We start from the raw sequence: 23,400 nt of genomic DNA on the forward strand, positions 1-23,400 counted from the left end.
AGGCAAATTGAAGTAAATTGTGAAATGAACAATACTAGTGGACTTTTCTTCAATGTTACCAGATCTGGAAAAAGAACCAATTTATTGATGTTGTGAAGCAGTAAATCTACTTTTGATGGTAAGGCTTTGAGGCTGCTATATTTTTCCGTGCACCAAGTTGGCCACAAGTGGCCCTCTTTGATTTGTAGATCAAGCTGAACTGTTTGGGATGCTGTCCAGTGCAGAACTGTGACCCCTGAAAGGCTGCTTGTTTTGTTTGCCATCTCAGCATAAGAGATGCCTTTGTGTTCAAAAACATGGCCTTTGAAACTGTGGTCTTTCACAGTGTTTATGGCATATCTGTGTTTACTTAATCTGCACCATGGAAAATAAACCCAATGCACTGGCATACTGGCATGGACAGTGCACACCAGTGCCCACTGCCAGGTTGAACTAGCTTAATCTACTTTTGGCACAATCTCGACTCACTCATTACTGCAAATTTCTCTGTTCCTCAAGATCTGAGAAGACGGAGATGGTTGAGGTTCTTCTCTCATGCCATCGCTGATGTTTCCCTAAATGACTGCGTCTCTGCCCAGCAGTGAAAGCCAAAGGTTTTAAGTTGATCAAAGCGCCCAGTCAAAATGTAATAAACCCACCCACTTCTAGTTGGCACGCTCTTTTGCTTGTAGAATAGCCACAGTTGATGCTGATTAAAAAGGCATGATTCATATTGAACTTGTGAGTCAATAAATTTGAGTGAAACTGACCACAGCTCTCTTGTTGATGTAATTGCACCAAGGGGGAGCTGATCTGAAAAGCCCTGGCAGTTAAATAGAGACTGGGCACTCATGATATCACCCCATCTCAGTTTAGGTCATAATTAGTGAAATGTGATGGTGGTTACCTCAGACCTCCCCTGCATGCTCCACCCTCCTGATCACACTCTGTCCCTGCCCTCACAGCGCCCGAGACTGTGCGATACACTGGGTGAATGAGTGAGTGACTAATCAAGCGATGAGGGGCCTTTAGGCTCTGGCTGCATTCCCAAAACCAACAAGACCCCCCGACACACACACGCACCTCCCACCCCCACCACCCCCCCCCCCCCTCCAGTGGGATGCAGAGGCCACAGTGAAGGCCGTAAGTAAAAACAACTGTAGCTCCGTGCTGCATGACTCTTCTTTTTCCATCTCTCCCTCAGCGCAGACTGGCCAGAGTATAGCAGAACTGGGCCTCAGTGTTAGCAAACTCTCCTCTACTCGCAATCAACCACACGCGAGCATGCACACATACACGAAAACACAGACACATGCGTACAAACACATACAAAGACGCATGCATGCTATGGCCAAATCGCAAATGCATGCAGGCACGCACAAACGCACGCACACAGACATACATACACCACAGTTAATGATGACCAGATGTGAGGATGTGATGTGCAATGTTTTGTGGCTGGAATGGTTTGGTCTAAACTCCAAGTACTGGACCGAGCTTGCTCTGACTCTTTTCCATCAGGACTGACTGGCCGCTTTACTCCAGTTTTCTTATCACCCTTCAAAAGGACTCCAAGAAATCAGAGTTCCATTCATAATGTGTAGCTGTGGCAAAAACGAAATAAGGAACTCTTAAGACCTGCATGCGCCTTACTTCAGCTGTCCTCATAAAGCATCAGGTCTGATTAGATTAAAAATGTTTATTTTTCTGTTACCTGGGGACTCCCTCGGCTCCCCTTCATCATTCACCACAACCAGCGGCTTAATAGACGTCTCGAGGTTCATCGCCATAGCCATGATAGTTTCCACACCAATAGAATCACAGGTCTCATTGGGTTGTATGCACTGTGTAGAACAAAAACAATCAAAATTGAAATATTAATATAGATGTATAGTTAATATACACAGATAAACAACAGAAATTCTGTCAAGGACTGAGCATTAATGTTCTGTATTTTCAAAAAAAAAAAAAAAAAGCAAACAATTCTTAAAATTCTCAACCTAAAACAAATGCCTTCTTTCATCCCTGACCAGAAGTATAAATGTGAGGCAATCACACATGCTCCAGACTCATGAATCTCAGCCTGACGCAGATCCTAAAAATGCAACCATTAGCTCACTAACACAGGTCACTACTTTGACAAATATAATTAATTTTACAGAACCACCAGGTGAAAAAAAAGGTCAAATGAGGAGAAAAAAGTGCTTTCAAGAGGCTGTATGAGTCCAGCAACTTGGCTGAGTTGGATAAATGACACAGTAAGAGGAATATGGTGGTTGAGATGGATGCTTATTTTGTTCTGCAGCTGGATACTTGGCAAACCTTAGATCAATTCATGTTTCCTGCTTAAGCTAGGGGTGCAGACTTGGGACTGAACGGTTCAAGTCGGCCAGAGAAAAGACGGTACAGTCAAACGTGGACTTTGGACAGCTAGTCTAGTCCAATACTGTTAACACTACATGGCTCTGAAGACATTAGAAAAAAATTAAGAACTCTGGCTTGTAAATCGAAAAACCATCGTACTTGCAAGAGAATAAAACAGCTAATCCCTTTACAGTTTAAAGTCTGGGTAGTAATTTGAGGAGGACTTCACTGCCTACCACTGGGAGTCTCTTGTTGTTCTGGTTTCTCCTTGAGCACAGGGACATTTCACAGTGCAGGAAGAGTATGGACGTGTTCAACTTTGAGCTGAAAATGAAGCTAAACCTCTGTCTCTCCACTTGAGGGCGAGTTATAGGGAACACCCCCATAGGGTACTTCTTGACAGAGCTGTCCTTGGGGCAGATGTTCTCGATGAGGGTGTAGTCTGATGCCACATTTCTGTTTGAGTTGACAGAAATGAAGCAGGATTGGATCATGAAGCTCAGCTCTGGATCAGCTGTTGAGGCTGTGATCTGAAACACAGAAGAAAGGGCAAAAAAAAACCTTCAGATAGATGGATCAGTAGGTGGCTATTTTTCAGGAAAAGCTGTGTGGTGGTAGCAAGCCTGAAGTGATGATTGATGAGTGAAATTATTTCTTGTTGACAAAAGTGGGCGGGATGCAGCATAACTTTGGTACAACTAGTTCAAGAATCTGAAGTTTTCTGAGTGATTGGGCTTTTAGCTGTTGAAGAAAAAAAAAATCTTTTTAACGTCACTTTTATGCACAAAAACTATTAAACACTACTAAAAGTCTATGGACAAATGATGTGTGCTTCAATTCATTGTTTTTCCATAGTCAAGTTGACTGATTTCCTCCTGGTTTTAAAGTCTGTGCACATCAGTGCCTTTTATGGACAGCTGTTAAGGAAGACTTTAAGTTTCTTTATACTTGTGTCAGTTTTGGGTGGGCATAGATTCAATAACACAGAGACAAATTAATTCACCCAGGAACAAATACCTCTCTGATAAAATAATCATCTAGAAGCTAGAATCAGCAACGTCTGGTGTGCTCTCTTCACGTCTGGTTGTTGTTGTCAAAGTCTGGACACTCACAGGGAAGTTCAAGCCCTTTGAGTGTCTGGAAACCATAGTGAGACTGTCTTGATGGCAACACAAAACACTGGCTGTACCAGAGCTGACAATTTTTCATATTTTTGAAGGGGAAAAAAACAGACAGTCTTCATAGTGAAATAAAAACAGCTTCAAAACTGTAATGTCAGATCAGATCAAGATTTCAATCCCATAAATTCATTTAGTTTATTCTGATCATTTTCAACTTTTACCACTCAAATACACATATAAATGACGCATTTGACGCAGTGACAAAACAAAGCAAATTTATATTGACCGAAAAAGTGCAGGCTGAGGCCTTCGCTTATTAAACCTACCCTTTTTACATTTTTTTTTTTTTTTTTGGTACAGATTCCTTTACTTTTATACACATTTATAAAGATCTTAATCAGAATCCTGATGCTGAATGATAATTTTGGGGAACAATTTTTAATTTAGCGTTCATTGCCTTGAGTGTCTGATTTCATCTGTTATCATCTTATTACCTGTGGGTCTGAATTAATGTACCTGCGCTATTTCTTTTAATATCCTTCATATTTTAACACAGAAAGAAACCTTGCACATTAAACTGCAGGAAACAAAATTCCTGAAGTGGTATTTCAGTTCATACAAGGACACTGAGAAGATCTTTCCACCCAGAGACCACAAGACCTTTCCTTGAGTAATTATTCCCATGCTTCTCTCATTTTGATTGTCACTGTGAATACTTGCTAATGATTACGTCCACATGCCAAAGGTCTTGGTCAGAGTCAAAATAACAAAAAGAAAAAAATGAGCCAGTTTAAGAAGATAAACTACCCAGATTTAAGATTATCCTACATGATTACCAATAAATTAACGATAATAACAATAATAGGTAGATACAGTTGGTGACAGGTCAGCTATGAATTAACAGAGAGATACACAATGAGCAGCAAAGCCCAGCTGTGCAACAGCAATCTCCTCCACACCTTCTGGCTGTTGCCTCGGGTCAGCTCTCAGTCCAGTGTGAGATCTGAAGAGAAGGTTAAGCCAAAGCCTCACACACAGAAAACTCTTTGTAACCTGCTGGCTCTGTGTCCACACTGTCAGTGAAGCATCTCCGTCTGATATCATCATAAATCATCACTTCAAAGGAGCTCATACTATGGGTGTTTACCATCTTTGACATGACCACCTTCCATAATTACTGCTGCAAAACATGTTTTCTGAGCCAGAGAGGGTCCCAAGACACTCAGAGGGGGTTAAAATGAATATGGGGGATGAAGATGAGTGTTAGCTCTTTAACCTAAACTAGACAAAATACATATTGACCTCCCAAATGCCACATGAAGAGATCAAAGCATGCTAGAGCTGAGGTCCTAGACAAAGAGTACACACACCACACAAAGTTTTCTCTGCTGTGACGACAGTGTTGATATTCCAAAAGACAAAGATCCAAATACACACACTGAATTTAAAATGTTGCACATGGTACTATTACACTCATTTGCAAAGCACACAAGATGAGGAAATGTAGTCTTGAATATTCAAAATGGTAAAAATGAATAAATCAGGAATGCACAGCATACCTCCACAAAGACTTGCTTGTTTTCTGTGACAGTGTAAAGGTTCTGGGGAAAGCGGAAGAGGTTTGTGTTGTACAGCTCCATACTGAACGTCACATTCTTGCGTGGTTCCTTGGCCAGTGCCGGTACAATCCTTGGAACCAGTTCTGGGGTTTCCTGGTTCTTACGGTACGTGCAATTGAACTGGGAGTGAGAGTGAGACAAAGCCAATACAAACATCAGCAGGGATCTGACATCAAATTCCACCACTGACCACTTGCAACCCACATGATTTCATCATAGCAAGAGGGACCAGCAAGTCGCAAAGGGACATACAGTAAGAGATAAAGACAAGAACAATGAGTGGGAGAGGGGGAATGGATGAGACAAAGGAAAATAAGTCAGTAAAGAAAGGGGGGTTAGAGAGAAAGGAAAGTAATCTTTGAAGATGGAGCAACTTGAAAATGGAAAATATCACGTCAATAAAAAAATCATGGAGAGAAGAGTGAGTGAAGAAGCCAGATGCCGCTATACTAGCACCATGGGACTCTGGGAAATGAAGTTTCATCCAACTGGATATGATTTACACAGAAGTACAGATGATCAGTGTTCTTTTCCTTGTCAAGTCTCAACCTCAAATGAAATACTGTTGTTACAGTGCATGAACCAGAGTGAGGCTGAGGTCTTACCAGTATGGAGGGCTGGTGCTCTGGGGGCTCCAGAAACATCCTCTCTAACTCCTCTGTGTCTCTTGGGAGCACTGGGTCTCCAGACTCCAAATCCTCATCATCCAGCGGCCCGCCACTCCCATCCTTAAGATCAGCAGGATTTATCAGGACCTGTAATCCACAGGGGAGGTCATAATTCACAAAAGATAAGCTACACCAATAAATGAGTGAACGCAACAATTTCACAAAAAACATCTCCAGATTTTTTTTTTTTTTTCACTAGACCAACTCATGAGTGGTGTTGCTCAATTCAGGATGTTCACACAGTCGGTGATGCAGAAATTTGAATGTGTGATAAGGTTGCATGGGTTGCAAAACATTCTGCAGCCAATGAGTTGGACTTCAAATGTGGGAATGTCCAATGGTTTCAACAGTGGGACTTGCTCTAGGCAAATACGTGAAACACATTTCTCATTTCCCCATGGAGATGAAGCACTGACATTTTCGACAGTTTCCTGGGGACTTCAGCAGAAGAGTTTTTTTTTTTTTTGTTAAAGAAAACTTTGATTTAAAGAGGTAAAAGCTTGACTTAGGTGTCTTCCTTATGTGTAGCTAACCTGCCACTGGCATTGTGCCTGAATAAAAATCACAGTATCACAAGACAGAAAATAACAACAACCAATAAGATCATTTTTGATGTGTCGGGACCTAGAAAATTTAAATTAATTTGTTTTGAGTAGAGGTCTTAGGTTATCACTGCATCCAACAGTCAAAACAAAAGACAACCTTGGAAATGCGCCCAGGATTTTTAATCTGCACTGGACTGAAAATGTGTTGTTCCAAATTTTCCCCACAGAAGATTTCAAAAGGTCTGGGACTGATTCATTTCTGCTTGTTAGAGCAAGCATGTTGCATGCATTCCATGTTAATGAAGATAATTGGGTATTTCAGATGTGAAAGTTGAATCCCATAGAACTTATAAAGTGTTCGCCATGATTTGATTTTTTTTTTTTTTTTTTTTTTTTTTTTGTATTTACATTATAAACTAGAACACTGATGCTTTGAAAAGCCACCATTCATAGGTGAAATTAATCCGTGTTGATCCTATTATTTTTTAATTCATTCACCATACTGTAGATCATAACCATAACAGTAAAGTAGAATACAGATGGAATAATTTGCATTGTACTCACAGAGTTGATGTAAACAACCACTGAGCTAGACTGCATGGGATACATGGTGGTCTGACAGCCTGCTAAAGGGGTTTCCAGTGTGTAGTGGGTTGCATTGACTGTTGCTTTGCATTCTGGGTCTTGGAGAGTGAGGTTGGCATGGGTAACTCCATTGGCCTGCAGACAAAGTAAAATAAAGCCATGGCAAAATTGGATGCAGATCAAAACAAGTTTTCCTTTATTAACTAATTTTGCAAACTGTAAAAAAAAAAAGAAAAAAAAAGATGTGACCATGGTTCTGCTCAGCATCAAGTTCCCAGGAATAAACAAATCCCACAAGGTGGTCTAACTCCAACCCCAACCTCTCCTAATTACACTCTATGGCAGTTTCCACACTGTGATGTGGGCTGATTGTGTTCCCCCTGTGTTCAGATGCCAAATGCTGGGAACCATCACACCCTCTGTCACCAAGTGTTTAGGAAGGATGCCAGCATTTCTAATTCAACATGATAATTAGCACATTTCTCATTTATTTACGGTGCTTTCAAGATATTATGGACATGAAACTGAAACACAGCATTCTGTTGGTGTCATGTCTAACAAGTTATTTTTTAGGTTTGTTCCAATCAGAGGCCATGAAAATCTGATTTGATTTTCAAATTTGATCTGTAGGGCTGGCAACAAGCTAATAACAAGAAAATGTTCACCTTTGTTCATTTTGACTGTTTTTATGAAGGAATATTCTACTTGCGGTACAGAACAGGTTCAACTCTTTTGCTCACTCTCCTCCATGTTTGTTGTTATCGTTTCTTCTTGTTACAAAGTGTGACATCAAACAAGTGATGTATGGGCAATGATGGAAAACACATTTGAAATTCACAGAGATGCAACACGTCATCTGTTTTTTTGTCTCAGATGTGTTAAAAACTGGATTTGATATGCATGTCTGAACATTGCCCCTTAACACTCAAACACCGTTCATGCTTTTGAGTTAAGGTACACTGCCCACTCACCTGCAGGCTTTCTTTGTCGATGCTCACAACCATTTTTGTCTCCTCACACCGTACACTGAGGCCAACGTTCAGCACCCCCTGCTGCTCCTCAGGCTCCCCGCCCTCCCATGGCCGGTCATCGAGCGAGGAGGGCAGTGCCAGGTATGGCAGGTCCTGAACCATGGGTGGGTGGAAGGGGAAGGGCAGACTGGAGCGTCGTGGAGCCGCTCCTGCACCTGGGAGCGGGCTGGAGTCACGCAGGATGGAGAGCTCTGGAGGAAACATGCTCTCCAGAGGATCCACCACATCTGGAAGTCACACAGGCCATGGTTAGAGCCTCATGAGCCCTGGTGCTTTTACTGGCATGGAAATTGCATGGGACCGAGATTGTAAAACCATTTCACAATTTCACGCTATTCTCTTTATTAGGAGAGTGAAATCTGTTATATTAGTCATCAATGATGGCTATTCATTTAAATTATGGCAGCTGCTACAATTTGTGCATTTCCTCACCCATTGTATTCTGTCCAGTTATTGTTATATATTCTCAAGTTTAACTGACTGAGCAAACTACTTCTGCTATATTTCAGACTGAACAGAGAATGCAGAGGATGTTTTACTGAGGAAGTTGAGTTTACCTGGCTCTCTAAGCCGGAGGCTGAAGTGGTTAGCCACAGGAGTGCTGGTGTAAGAGGTGACTGGGCTGAAGCCGTGCTCCTCTGCCCACTTGATCAAGGCCTGTGACCCTGAGGGCAGCTGCTGCTTGGGGGTTTTTGACACTCGCATCAGTCTCTCCGTGTTTGTACTGAAACCCACAGTATCGGAGGTCTATGAGAAAAACACAACACTGATTAAAAATGTAAACTCAGGGTTGCTGAAAGAGCAAAGGAACCGCCTCCTATACATATGGAATAGAGATGTTTTCTCAGCTGCACTGTTGGATGAGCACTGCTTGGAGAATGCAATACCTTTTTCTTGTGGACCAAGAGAAACAACCAGCTGATCCAACTGCAAATCTCGTGCAGTTCACAAACAACCACAGTGTTCTCTGACTGGTTAAAAAGGATAATGCATTAGAGGGTGTGGATGCCTAAAGAGAAGGTGCCACATGCAAACTCTAACATTGAAAAGTGAGACTGAAAAAATCTCTTTCCTCACATAATGGGAGGAAAGAACCAGGGTTGTTAAAGATTTCTTCTAATTTATATAAGGCATAGCTCAAATGTATACATGATATTGAGTAACTGACTGAAAGAGAATATATTACAACTCATACCATAAATTCTGACCAAGAAAAAACATTCTTCATTCTTTTCTTTACAGCTCAGTATCTTCTTTTAAATCTCTTTAAAAAAAAATTTTTTTTAATAAAAACATCCTTTCAGCATCTCAATATTATTGGTTTTTAATGTTTTTCGCCTCCATACCCTCTAATGCATTATCTTTTTTAACCAGCCGAGAGCATTGATTGTTTTCTCTGAATAAAATACTTTACAAAGTGCCTTAGAGAAGACAATATATATAAGATATAAGATAAGATAAGATAAGACAATTTTAAGTTTTACTGTTCCAAAGTAAATTGGACAGTGTCTGTAGCATAGATATCAGACATGCACATTGTGTACAAAACGTGACACATATAAACATACACGCAGTGTAAAGCATTCTGTATATGTTGAAGCATGTGAGCCTAGGTGGCGTTTAAGGTCTTAATGGACAGGAGGACAAATGAGTTCTTATAATGACTGAGTGCGCTGTAAGGTATCTTGTAACTTCTGCCAGAGGGGAGCAGCTGGGATTTGGGGAGGAGGACATGAGTTAGGTCTGAAATGATTTTTCAGGCCTCTCTGATTATAGTTGTGTTGAAGATTGCCTGAAGGGTGGGATGTTGTTGGGCTCCTGTTATTTTCACAGCCCTCTGTGCGAGGCAGGTGAGCTGGGCTTTCAGCTGCTCTGAAAGGTTATGTTTGAGTTACTTCCTGTGATTTATTTGCACTGCTTGCTTTAACCCATGCCCCTATCTAGTTTCCATAACTGGTTATTCCTCAACAGGCTTACAGGGGGCTGGGGCCTATTTCAGCATGCATAAAGGCTGATTTATGCTCCATTTTGCGTTCACGGTGCTCACAACAGGAACGGCATGGCACAGTGGCTACAAACGGCAGGCCATTCATGGTTCTTGCGGTTGAAACAAAAAGAGTGTGTCATGTACCCTCCTTTTGTTTATCAAGGAAGTGACGCATCAGAAAATTCCCATTCCTCCCTGGTGGTCACTTGCGAGGTACATGGCATGGCTACGGAGCTCTATTTTGGCCATCGTTCAGTGCCGTTCAGCCCGTAATTGTGTCATACTGCTGTTCACAATGTGGACACTGTAGTGAGCATTAATCAGCTTGTAGGTGAGAAGCAGGGAAACACCCTGTACATGTCACTAGCTCATCACCGAACTTGATTGCTTTAATGTTTGTTTTATTCTTTACTTGAGAGATGCTTTACTGTTTTTCATTTTACTGGAAAGCACCTTGCTATACAAATAAATGTTTATTATTGACTATTTACATTACATTCTTTTATAATAATAATTAGCAAAGGCTTTGGTATTATTAACATCCAGAGTCTATCCTAAGTGACATTTACTTATAAAGAAAGAACACATACAGTCGCTTTAAAAAGTCACCAGAATCTTCCAGTATCTGCTGAAGATTTATTTGCTTTGTTACTGTATATTGTCTGTCAAAAACAGCCAGTGTCAGCGCTAAAAGCTGCCCAGAGATTAATATGAGACTGTTTAATATGTTTGAAAAACGACGGCATTATCTGAGTAAGATCGCAGTTATTCAATTTCAAGTGCAGTCCTGAGCAAACTGTTCTCTCCTAAGTGTGAGTTAAGTGTGCTATAAGCATGAGTGTGAGGTAAAGGGCTTGTCGGAGCTTGATCAATGGTAAAGAGTCCAAACGTATCAGATTTCCTGAGAATTACTAATTCCCTGGTCTTCCCTGCTAGATGTCCTCCCCATGTGAGGGAGGACTAATCCTTTCTCACAGCCATTTCCCACACATTTAGCATGTTTCTTAAGCAACGCTGTGGGCAATCCGCCTTCCGAGAGTAGACAGGCTTTCATTTTACGAGGCTATCATATCATATGCATAGCTGACATTCTCCCAAATGCTGATGCTGTTTTTTCCCCACTGATTCTCATGCTTGGAGACAGATACAAACACATTTGCCCTTGCACTACCACTCTAACACTCCTGACCTTTTTGTAGAAATCTACAGTGTAAAGTGAGTGCAAGAACACTTCAGTTTCATAATTTCGTAACGACCAACGTGCTCACAGCTATAGAATACATCTGCACCAGAGGCATGACCGTCATATTTGCACTGTTCTGTAAGCTCCATAGGCTTTGACCTGGCATTACACTCCTACAACTTGATTGACTTACTGTACAACAGCAACCAGGCAGCTGTACAAACACACCGTGCCCCGCTAAAGTGCAGTGTCATGGCTGGCAGCCGCCGCGCAGGAGTATCACCATTACACATTGAGGAAACCCAGAGCTTCCAACACACCTTCACTGAGGTCAGCACATGGCTTAGGGAACAGTGCGACACACTCAAGACAACAGAGAATGAATGGGCGGTGAGGGTTTACCAGTAAATGCCAAATGTCACCAGGCACATGTGTGAGATGGTAGATATTGGTGAGTGGTTTCTTTCAGTTTTAGCATGCTCAGTCCTTTACACTTCAGTAAACCACAGTGTAAAATTTCAACCATAGAACGAATATGGTCATTGGACAGGTGCCAATTTCCAGTCTACCAGCTTTACAACTAAACTATTCTCCCAGTTGACATCCCAAGTTCGAGATTCAAGATTTTTTATTTGTCACATGCATGAATGTACAAGTACAGCAGCTGTGAAATGCAATGAAATGCAATGGTAACAACTCCAGCACTGTGCAAGTAGAATAGATAAAAATAAAAATAAAATAGAAAATATATACATACACACGACCAACAAATCCAGTTGTTGTTCTGCAATGAACTCAGAAGAAGTCATTACTAAGTACACCATCCTTTTCCTCAGTATGTCGTTTTATCTTTTTGTTTTGTCTAACATCTGTTGTCTAAAGGTGTGACCACCATGGAAATAACCATTTAATTAATAATTTCTTGTGCTATCCACTGGGGTCAAACGTACATGCATGTATTTTGATCACGCATCAGGCATATTTTTAGTTTGCATATTCCAAAATGAAAACTAAAGCAAATCAATTAAAGTTTTAGGCTTCATCTGAGGTTTTCTGAGGGTCCTGTCAAACCTGAATTACACTAAAGCAGACTTTATATTATGTTCAATGTCAATAAATACTCATCTATAATTCAGTTCTGCAGGCACCCTGTAGAACCAAATTACAGGTGTGATTTATTGCAGTATTTAGCCAATGTTTGTGTTTTCTGTGCTGTGATGAGGTCTTAAGTGGTAATGTCTCATGACACCTGAGAAAGAATGCCTCAAGCAAGCCCTGCTCATAATTCACACTATGAGTGATGAGAAACAGGCTGGGATATATGCTCAGCGAAAATACAGCAGTAGGCACAGCGTATGAAAACGTTTGATGCCCACAGCACCGCAGCCAACCCCCACCCCTTGCTCTTTTAAAGTGATGACAATCCCTGCAGCTGTAAGGATGAAATTTCACAGCTCCTCTCTCTTTCCTCCTGTAACCTGTTATCCCCACCTTCTGCAGCAGGGACCGGGCGCCGATTCAACACACCTCCTCCTGTGACAATTTTTTTGGTCAGCAGTGCAAAGTGATGACATTTCTGTCTGTCTGCACTGCACTGCCCTGCCCTGTGCAGTCATGTGCTGTCACGGTACTTGTAAGCCACCGTGGTACTGTGTGTGATGTGACTGTCGAAAATCTTTCGAGCGATGTTTGTACAAAAAAAAAAAAAAAAAGACACATCTGATTGGAAAGCTTATCTTTATAGCTTACCACGACTTCTAGTTTGCCAGTCACACTGTGGGCCTTGATCACCCAGTTGACGGACTTTGCACACTTGAGCAGCAAGACAACATCACGATGCAGCGGAGCGTCATCCTCGAGAGGCCGTAGATCCACTATGACATCCACCTGGAAAGCACTACAGAGAGGGAGAGAGAGATATGAAGAGAGAAAGAGAGAGAGAGGGAGAGAAGAATTTTGGATGGCTAGATCTACTCAGTATTAACATGCCTTCTGTGTCTGGCCAACTGATTAAAAACCTGGATGCATTCCCAGGAAAAAGCAGGACATGTGCACTACAGACCACATAGCACCCACATAGCATTATTGTGAGACACACCATGGCTACCACTTACAGAGTGTACAGAGTAATCACTCCACTGGGGGAGTGAGGAGATTATCTGGCAACCGGGAGACTCAGGTCTGAGATACGGTTCTCACAAGAACACCACTTGGTCAGTACTAACCCCTCCCCACTTGATGTCTATCCAAAACTAACTCTACACAGACCAGTGAGAGCATCTCGACCTCAAAAATGAACTGTGAAAACATGTATTCTTTCGCTTTGGTTCCTTTGGCTGCGTACCTGCTAGAATTTGGGGCTTGAAGTTCAATGATATGGACCTCTTGGTCTTTGTCAGGTCCCGACAGGACACAGCCCTTTGATGCCTGCGGCTCGACGTAGCCGCCCAAGTAGTTCAGAGACAGGAACTTGTTGTCGATCTTGCAGGTGTCCGAAAACACAGGATCTGAAAATGGACAGTTGTTTGTGTAACAACATTAAATACACATTTCAAGTGTACTTCTTCACTTGCCCAACTTGCCGTCTTTTGCTTTTTTTAATTTATTTTTTTATTTTTTGCAATATATTGTTTGTCTATGGGTGTATTTGCTAACTGTCATGTGTTGTAGCCATCTAATGGTAGCACATGTTTATGTTATTGTTGTCACGTCAATACTCAGAGGTGGAAGTAAATAATTACATTTACTCATGTTACTGTAACTGAGTAGATTTTTTGTGTACTTGTACTTTCTTGAGAATTTTTTTTTACATCTTTGTGAAGTACTGTACTTCACTATATTTTAAATCATATCCATTACAGAGAACAAATGATGAATATGAGATTGTGGAACCTTTTACAATGAACGGTCAGTCTGCAAAGATGAGAAGAGGAATCTGGTTCTAAATTGTTGGTTCTACCTTTTGTCAGATTTGAAATAAAAGATGCACAAGTACAAATTGGGTCAATGGAAGCAAGGACCATTTAGACTTAACTGGCAAGAACATTGATTAAGTGTAGGGAAAGGGGAATAATATGAGTGAGTTGGCCAGGCTCAGCCATCCTATTATGTGCTTTCTCCACATTATAAGTTGAGTCAACAAGGTCCTCACTTCAATCAACCCTCCGGAATTTTGCAAAATTCTGTCGTTCTTTTGTAGCTGCATGGAAAAGATCACACCTAACACAGTTATTGATCCAAAAAAGCAATTTTAAATCAGCTACTTTTTACTTTAAAGTAAAAAGTATGACATCTATGGGATATTGGAGTTATTGATGATATCCGATATTTTCCAACTCTTTTGGCCAATGCCAAATACTGATATATGCACATATTTTCTCGACCTAATTGCAGAGAACATCAAGTCTCTCCTGTGGTGGATTAAGGTTTTATTATGCCTGCTCTTATTGTGAAGGCCCACTGACAGATGCATTCATAAAACACAATGCTTCACGAAATGTACACATTCCACTGGGCAAAATAAGAAACCTTACTTAACTTAGTTTATGTAAAACATGCCATAATTATTTTATATAACATTTTCTTTCAAACATAACTATAAGATTCATCCTACTGAAGCAGGTTTGCATGATGCTCTGCCTGAGAAAATCCTGACATCAGCCACAACCAGGGCAGATCTGACCTATTTCACACATCGGCATTTCATATCGGCAGAACTCTTCATTTCATCCCTAATTCTTACAGCAGTACTTGTACTTCCGCTTACAGTAAAATATCAGTAAGGTAGCAGTATTTCTACTTGAGTAGCAATTTCTAGTGCTCTTTCCTCCTCTGTCAATACTTAACAAATCAAGATGGATAGCACTGTTAGCACCTCCTAAAAAGTTCCTAGTACTCAAATATTAGTATCTTCTCCCGAGCTGGGCCAAAATTTGGTTCTGGGAACTTTATCTGGAACGGTTTTGCAACCATTAGAAACAATTCCAGAACACATAAAATAGGTTTCATGTCATGGCATAACTTGTGAAGTTCCTACAGCTGAGAAGGGTTAGTTACTGGTTCCACCCCACAGGGCTGTCACTGCATAGGGTCTGTTACAAAACAGCACCCCTGGAGCTGGTAGGAATTCAGTGTCCTGTTCAAGGATACTTCAGCAGGGTGGATGTTTGCTAACTTGGTGGTTTGTCCTGGTTCTTCCAGATGACGGACAGTCTCCCAACTCACCACACAGCCCTGCAGCTTACAACATGTTGTATTCCCAATATCTCCCATCCAAGCACTAATCAGGCGCAGCCCTGCACAACCTGATTCATTTTGATCGGGCATGCTCAGGGTGGCATGACTGGTCTTCCCATCAACAGGAAAATATCTGTATTCAATTTTACATGCCAAAACTAAGCCCAACATTTTGTCAGACCGCTTTAACAATAAAGCAACTCATAAATACATCCAATCAGTCCTTCCAGTATTTTTCCTTTCTATCACAGTTGTTTTAGGTTTAACAAATATATTTAATTAAACATTCGTCAACAGCCAACCGAGTTGCTCGTCTTTTGCAAAACTGAAAAGTGAGGCCCCCTCTCCACACACAGAGAAAACACAAGACAGATGCTTCCTTATTTGGCAAACAGAGTCTTGGACAGAGCAGTTTGCGGAGTGTAAACTAAAGTGTTGGCACCTTCCTCTCCGGAACCCTCATGGCACTTTAAAGAGCGGAGGAGAGGGTCTGAGAGCGGGCCTGGTTAGGAAGCAAAGTGGAAAACTGTCCTTCCTCATGAAACACTACTGAAGAGGAGAAGGACTGGAAATCTACTGTTCTTCGCTTGAGGTAAACATGGCACCCTGGGTTTTTGCCAAACCACAGGCCCTAATGACATAGGCGAAATGCTCGAAGGCTAAGCAACTACTCTGTTCTCCACAGCGATGAGGAACATGAGTAACACATCACTGGCAGCAATAGGAACAATTACTCCTTTCCCAACAATTACTTTGTAGTATTTCCATGCAGTGAAATATGCTCATTAAGAACAAGATGTCCTATCTGGGGGCTGACGCATTGTCAAGTCGGACGTGCTGTCTGCTTCCTTCACTGAGGACCAGGGGGGAGTGAGGCACTGCGAGTCCTCGGCCGAAACACGTGTGAGGATCAATCATGGCCTCCCTAGAGAAACCCCCTGCGCTTCTTCTTCCACTTCAAACAGACTCTCCTCTTACCTCTGCTTACAGGAGAGCCTGGAAAGGCTTTCTCTGTCTGGTTCAGCTCACCTATGACATTTGTTTCCACTCATGATTGCTAAACCCATTTATGCCCTCCACAAGATTTTTAAAAACACCCTCCCCTCTCCCCACCCCCCACCCCATACAAAATGTGCCCTTGAGATTAATGTCCTATCATCTCAGCATTATCTAAGGGAGTAAGACCATCTTGTAGTATACACAATGACTTGTGTTTCTGATGACTTGAATCCAGCAGTGAGATAATGTGGCTGATTATCTGATGATTTGTGTAATAATAAATTCCCTAGCATTAGAGTCTTTTCCAAATCATTTTTCTGAAGTTGCTGTTTAAGTTTTTGTTCCAATCAGTGTTCTGGCTTTGTATTTTTGGCATCCATCACTGCTGTTTCTTTCTTATGATGCATTATTTTAGCTAATCAGTGTATCATTTTTATGTAAACATACTTAACACATAAGTCACATGATGTTTGGTTGGTATTATTAATATGAGCTCCCACATTACAGAGCTACAGTAGTTACAAGTTGTATTTTTGCTTATTAATGTGAAAATATGTATAACATGTTCCAAAATCTAATCCAAAACATGCCACCATTACAAAATAATGACCTGTATACCATACAGCATGGTGGCAGATAATATAAAATGACAAGAAGAGAAAGTATTTGTTTATTACTTAAAATGATCATAAAGAGAACATAACTGTGTTTTGAATTTAGCAACTGAAAGACTGAAAATACACAGTGCATGTACTAGGACTGCTTTGTTTGTCTGGCGCTCAGAAACTCCTGAGGCTCTAAGTGGTGACCACTGAGAATTACCATACTGTAGGCAGCCTCCTAAACAGTGTTTAGTGAAAAGGAAAATGCCTATTTAAAACAAAATATATATATATATTTATTGGAGCAGTAGGTGCAAACCTCTAACCAAAGACTGAATGAAAAAGCTACAAAAAAAGTTACGGGAGCTGAGTGGGAATGGGGAGGCGTGCCTTGGGGCCCAGAGCTATGTTTGGGAATTCTCTCTAGTACGCACCTTCTCCGACTTTGATGTAGATGTCTTGAGTCATCTTGAGCTCAGAGAAAGAGGTGACTGCTCTGTACTTCTTCTGCGCCCAGTTGAGGAGGTGCTCATTGCCATGGGGGAGGGTCTCTTTCTGGATCTGGCAGGTGAGAGAGAAGTTTCCCGGCTGAAAGTGAACCTCTGAGCCCTCAGATACCTTGAGGAGGAGAAACACAACAGTGTTAAAAGATAGCGGGATTGCTGTGATAAGTTGTTATTTCAGTTCCATATACACTGTGAAAGGAAAATGTACGCATGGAATGACATTCTTAAATATCTAAAGGAGATACTTGTGTAACTACATCAGTCTGTCATCCAGTCTGCCTCAAAGTGAGTTACTGAAGTGTAAAATGTGAGAAAGAGAACAGCAGTGGGTTGGCTTCTCAGTATAAACACAAATGATTTATGGTCTTTTTTTTTACTTATAATATAACTTCTCAAGACCTCTTCTTACAATGACTTCTTTGTTGATAATGGTATGCACATAAAACTCAACTCGGTATTGATCTGCTTGTCTATATTTTACAGCAGAAGAAATTTGAGATAGTAAAATGAAGAACCTGCAGGCAGGCTGAATAAAGGACATTTCCAAAATTAAACCCACTATCTAAACACTGCTGAAACCAGTCACTCTCACTCCATCCCAACCGTTATTTCAAGGCTTCTACAAATACGCTCGACGTATTTTCACACATGTTCTTCTTACACAATAAGGTGTCTGGTTTCTAGTGTTTATACAGTGGGCTGTGTTACAGTGTGTCATCACAAATGTGCAAGACTGTTTTCAAGATGGCAGCAGATTCAGCTTTCCGGAGTAACAGAAGACATACAAACTGACAGAAAGACAGACCACAAGGTGGACACACATAAAACACCCAGACACAAACACATTCAAGGCTAATTTTCAGGAGCCAAACCACTACAGCATCCATACAATTCTGAGTATATCCAGGCTCTTGTACTTGACATTGAACAATAACTTGAGTCAGTGGTTCTCAACTGGTGGGTCACGGTCATATGTGGACTATAGGTTGACTCTGAGTGGAATGTGGGTGCATGGGCCCACTTTGTACAAAACAAACAAACAAATAAACAAACAACAAAAAAGGTGATTAAATTGTTAACTGTAATTCTTAAATTGTAACAAAGGTCTGGTGCAGCTCTTTAATTTTGAACTACCCTTTCCCACTCCCATATTAGTGTCATAGACAGAGAGGAGGCGAGCTAGGTAGCTCCAAACATAACATAACCAAACATGAGTATGAATATATTAAAAATACTGAAAACATTAAACTTAGTTTTGTTGACAGTGATGGTAACATAACAAAGCATAAAATAACAAGCAATGGATGGCTTGTAGTCAAAAAATGTCTCTTCTCTTTATCCATTTCAGCAAAGTGACCAAATATTTGTTTGTCCTGTTATTATTTGGCTTTTAAACATATTAATTCTGTCCAGAAAAAAATCAGAATGCAGGAGGCTTGAATAAATCCCTACTTGCTGTTTAAATGGGTTTTCATTTTATTGAGTTTTAAACCTTCAATGCTCTTTGGTCATTTTGTGTTAAACCAGTGCATGAAAGCATTGTGGATTATGGCACTTCTCATTTTGCGAAATAAAACTTAAAGGTGCTTAAGTTAGCGTGTTTGGACTGTGACTTAGAACAAAAGTGATGCTGAACCTAAACCAGTCAAGAATCACCGAGAGACCCATGCTTTTTACTGTAGTTGGTGCAGCTTTCAAGACTACTAAATACTAACTAGAGCAATACTACTAGTCCCTGCCTTGCTGAATCAAGAAAAATGTAAACAGCGACAAAAAATAGGGAGAGGTCTTAAAATATGTGGAGGGCAACGAAGTGCTGATTTGTTTTCTGACAGATAGACTGGGCTAGGCCAATGTAAGAGGGACCACCCCCTTTGGCACTAATGGAGCTCAGCCCATATGCTTCATTTCAGAGAGATAAACATTCACATGTGCTGAAAATCTTACCGAATAACCAAATGAGTCCAAGCACACGGTCTAGACGACCTGCCTCATTATATTTCCATGCTTGTTTTTCTTACTCCCCAGGTATCCAATCTGTATGCATGAGGGTTTAGCTGAGACAGTGCTGGCAGGCCCAATTAAAACATTAAATCGACAAATCCATTTGATGACTCCAAGAGGAAAATGTTGTAAGACCGTTCAGGGCTTCGTTGTGGTGACGTCATGAAGCTGTCCCTAAATTGCAATCATGCTTTAGCGATAATACAAAAAATGTCCCCTTGGGGTGTTTAGATTTTTCAGACATAACTTTTCAAATCCCTGCTTGCTTCATACGCAACATCTGTCTGACCTCTGGACGCTCCGCTCAGTGTTCCTGGCATTGTCACCAGAGGCAATAAATACTGAGGCCTAGCAGACAGACTCTGTCGAAGAATTCAGGTCAACGTAGATTTTTATTTTTAGCGGTATTTACTACGTCGAGAAGGCACCGTAGAAGTGGAATGAAGAAAGATGGTGTGCCTTGCTTCACCGTTGCAAAAAAGAACTGGCGGTGCCCTAAGCAAGTGAGGAAGGGGCTGGGGTTTCTTTGCTAACCTTGCCAAGCTCAGCAGGGTTTATCAATTTAATTGCGGGAATATGACTGTAATTAGTCGCAAAGAATTAGAGGGGAAAGCCTGAAAGCCAAATTAGCTCCAGGCCTTCGAGAGCGCTGGAAACCTCAGGAATTTGAAATGGGTAAGTATGGGACCCACTCTGGGCTTTTACAAACTCTCTCTCTCTGCCTCTCCCCCTCCCTCCCTACACAAGCCCAGATGACAGGAAAAAAAGAGTTGAAATGCTGAAAAACAAAGAGTGATTACTGTCATGGGCTTTGAGTTTCTAAAATAAATAACCGCTAAAACAAATATTCAACAGTTTTATTTATTTTTTTTTTTACAAGAAAACATGAGCTATCATAAAGACTTTTTAAAAGTATTACTTTTTATTACCCATCTACTCCCGTAGTGCAGAAAAGCCATATCAAGTACAGTTCATAGAAACTGTTGCAGAATCATTGAAAAATAAACTAGCCCAGAGCAATAATCCAATACTAAATACTTTATTTCCAAGTTTAACAGTTCAAATAACCATTTTAAGTTCTTGCTGCCTTAAGGCTCAATCCTGTCTCATAAAGTCAAACACTGAGTTGGCCACTGTGAGGGTCATATCTTTGATAAAATGTCTTAAACAACCCTGGATAGAGATTATTTCTGGGTTGGTTTCATGTTGTTTCACTTGAGGTCTTAGGTCTATGTGGACCCAGTTCTACAGAGTTGTGAATAACAGCCCCTTTGCCAAATAAAGCACAACCGCTCTACATGCAAATAGATCTCTTCTCTTGTTAGCAATCTATTGATTTACCAGCCAAAAACCAGAATCGAAGTATATTTAATGCAGATTGTGGTGCCATTTGAACTTGTAATGTGCTCTGAACTTGAAATACATGAAAATTTGATTTTATCCTAACTTTTGAGTTTTTCTTTTTCCTTTCCAGTTTTGGCAGTTGAGAGACAACAAAGAATATAGTGGAGTAGTTGGCAACAGCATGCCATGAATATCGAAACTCATGCATCCATGTTCATAACATTTGCAGGAAGGCTACTGTAACAACTCATCCACCTCAATAACCCTCCTCTTCACAAATATAAAATAAGCTGCATTAGTTCAGCACGGTATCTGTTCGAATCTTCCATCTCTGAGGTCACTCTCTCATTCAACAAGGCGTAAAAAAAAACACAATAACATTTGCTAGAACTGAGTACCCTGCATTGTCCAAAACATTTAAAAACATATTTCATGGCCTTTCTGCCTATGAACACCGATGAATTACACCCATATGTGCTGTACTTAGTAGACAGCATGCCAAATGTTTTAGATCAATTATCACAGAGCTGTAGTCCTCCACAGCACACTCATTGAGCAACACCCTGAGCCTGGAAAATCACAAACGCTGTTGGGAGAAGAAGAGGTGTTGCAAACAGAGAAGGCTGATGGACAGGGACGAGAGGGCTGATAGATGATATGAGCATGCAATACGTCTCGGGTGATATGAATGTGATAAATGCTTTCATGGCTGATCACATCTTCTCTGTCTTGATGAGGTATGGAGAGCTAATCAGGCTGCATGCTGCAGACATGCGTGTGTTCCTGTAAACTGGCAAGCTCTGTTGTGTTGAAAACAATACCATCTGTCTCAGCGCCGCTCTGGAGCGTTCCTCTGCCATTCCTGTCTCCAAATAAAAACCAATAGTGGCTACCAATGGTTTCAATTAACAATCACAGTGAGGGAAGGCCAGTGTGCATGTGTGTGTGAATGAAAGGTCTCATAACATAGGTCTTTAACAAATAATGCAAATGTAGGAGAGCAAAGGCCCAACTTGGTAAACAAAGAAACGGCAACACATGCCAACAGCTAAGCTTTACAATATTCCATCAAGAGCTGTGTGACAATAACATGCATGTTTAGCTGTAAAGCCTAATATACTCTACACACTCTAGAGACATCAGCCTCACTTTTAGCTGTCCCTTGGTGAAATAAAATTTGGCCTGTTTTGCATTTTCATATTTCATGTCATTTGAAACCCGTGTTGTTTCATGCCTGCTGCTGATTGACAGAGAGAACTGCAGAGAGCATGTTTTACAACAAAAATCTGGATTCTGGCATTTTAAAAGCCAGGAGGGTCCAGTGGCCAACAGCAACAGTGTGCTCAACATCTCTGAAGCTTTTCCAGACAGCCCATCTGTGTCCATGGAGCCCAGAGTATTGGGACCAGGAAACAAGGACTGGCAGGCCTGATTCAGGGTCCAATTAGCCCCAGGAAATAGCCTCTCCTATGGAAAGCCAGAGTGAGGGAGGTCTGGCAGTGAGTTTGTGCTAAAAAGTGTTAAGACCCACAAACCGTTCCTCTTGACTCTGTTACTCTATACTCTCGCCACAGCATCTTCTCAGTTCTCACCTCTATCAGGGAAGAATGAGCCAAAAACTGCGGGACTTGGCTCACCAAGTCACTAACACACTGCCATTTCAGCATTTTTTTAATCGCAGTAAATATTTTTAAACGTGGCTCCATGCAGGCCGAGGGACTGTTGTTCATATGATACATGGTTGACAGATAATTGCTATCCATTCAAGTAGAGTGAGAACAGACAGAGGGAATCTAAACAGTGAAGTGGGAGGCTGGTTATCTTTTCTTTCAGCAGGATGTTGTAAGGCATTTGAGTTCTGCGGTGGCATGTTAAGGAGGTGTCACTGTGGAGCGAACCTGAGAAGAGCAGCAGCGGGTGTGACTGCCTGGGTTGCGGCCATGTGCAGCCAGGCAAGTTGATAAAATGTGCTAGCAGTGTGCGCTGCCAGAAGGCACAGGGCTGTCACTCAAACGCAAAACACATAGCTCAGGAGGGACTCCCACAGAGCTTCGAGCTCAGCTTCGTCTGTCTGCTTGAGTAAATTTCTTTTTGCACCACTCAGATGAATGACTGTGCATGTGTTCTATAGTTACAGATGATCTGATGGTTCACATTCATCTAACAGAAAAATGTGACTAACATTTAAGAAAAAAAAGTAAGAACAGCCACTTTTTCAAAAGTTATAAGCTTACGAAAAAAGTAAATCTGTCACAAGTTAAGTCCTTATCCTCTGCTCTGGGAAAAGAGGCACAGTGTCCCATGTCATATCCCATATCTTACATCATTAAACACAGAGTAACAGCTCTGCCTGTACAATAGGCCTTCATGGCTGTTGTCAGCTGTTTTCTGTCTCCACCAAATGACAAGGGGAGGCAGTTACTGTGACGCTGACCTGCTGCTCTCCTCAGAGACACCCACTGTGCTAGCCTCACTTTATTGCAGCTTAAAAAAATAGAAACAGGCAAGATGCACATTCATCTACATGAAATGCATCAGTTTATTTTGCTTGACATGAGAACACTTCCACTTAGTACAGGAAATAACACATTAAAAATGGTGTGCATGGCACTCAGGCTTCATGTCGT

At 41.2% G+C, this 23,400-nt stretch overlaps 1 protein-coding gene across 3 annotated transcripts in view; it reads right to left on the reverse strand.

Moving 5' to 3' along the window:
- tgfbr3 (transforming growth factor, beta receptor III) overlaps positions 1–23,400 on the reverse strand; it is a 75,497-nt gene that overhangs the window by 12,391 nt on the left and 39,706 nt on the right. For all 3 annotated transcript variants that reach the window (XM_030049171.1, XM_030049170.1, XM_030049169.1), the window contains exons 5-14: positions 17,354–17,537; positions 13,427–13,589; positions 12,832–12,979; positions 8,470–8,659; positions 7,853–8,139; positions 6,861–7,016; positions 5,689–5,838; positions 5,024–5,203; positions 2,580–2,873; positions 1,694–1,823 (exon numbers count right to left, since the gene is read on the reverse strand). In XM_030049171.1, coding sequence (XP_029905031.1) covers positions 1,694–1,823; positions 2,580–2,873; positions 5,024–5,203; positions 5,689–5,838; positions 6,861–7,016; positions 7,853–8,139; positions 8,470–8,659; positions 12,832–12,979; positions 13,427–13,589; positions 17,354–17,537 — 1,882 coding nt within the window. The remainder of the gene's footprint in view (positions 1–1,693; positions 1,824–2,579; positions 2,874–5,023; positions 5,204–5,688; positions 5,839–6,860; positions 7,017–7,852; positions 8,140–8,469; positions 8,660–12,831; positions 12,980–13,426; positions 13,590–17,353; positions 17,538–23,400) is intronic.

Source organism: Myripristis murdjan, chromosome 4 (assembly GCF_902150065.1).
Source record: "Myripristis murdjan chromosome 4, fMyrMur1.1, whole genome shotgun sequence".
Lineage (NCBI taxonomy): Eukaryota > Metazoa > Chordata > Actinopteri > Holocentriformes > Holocentridae > Myripristis > Myripristis murdjan.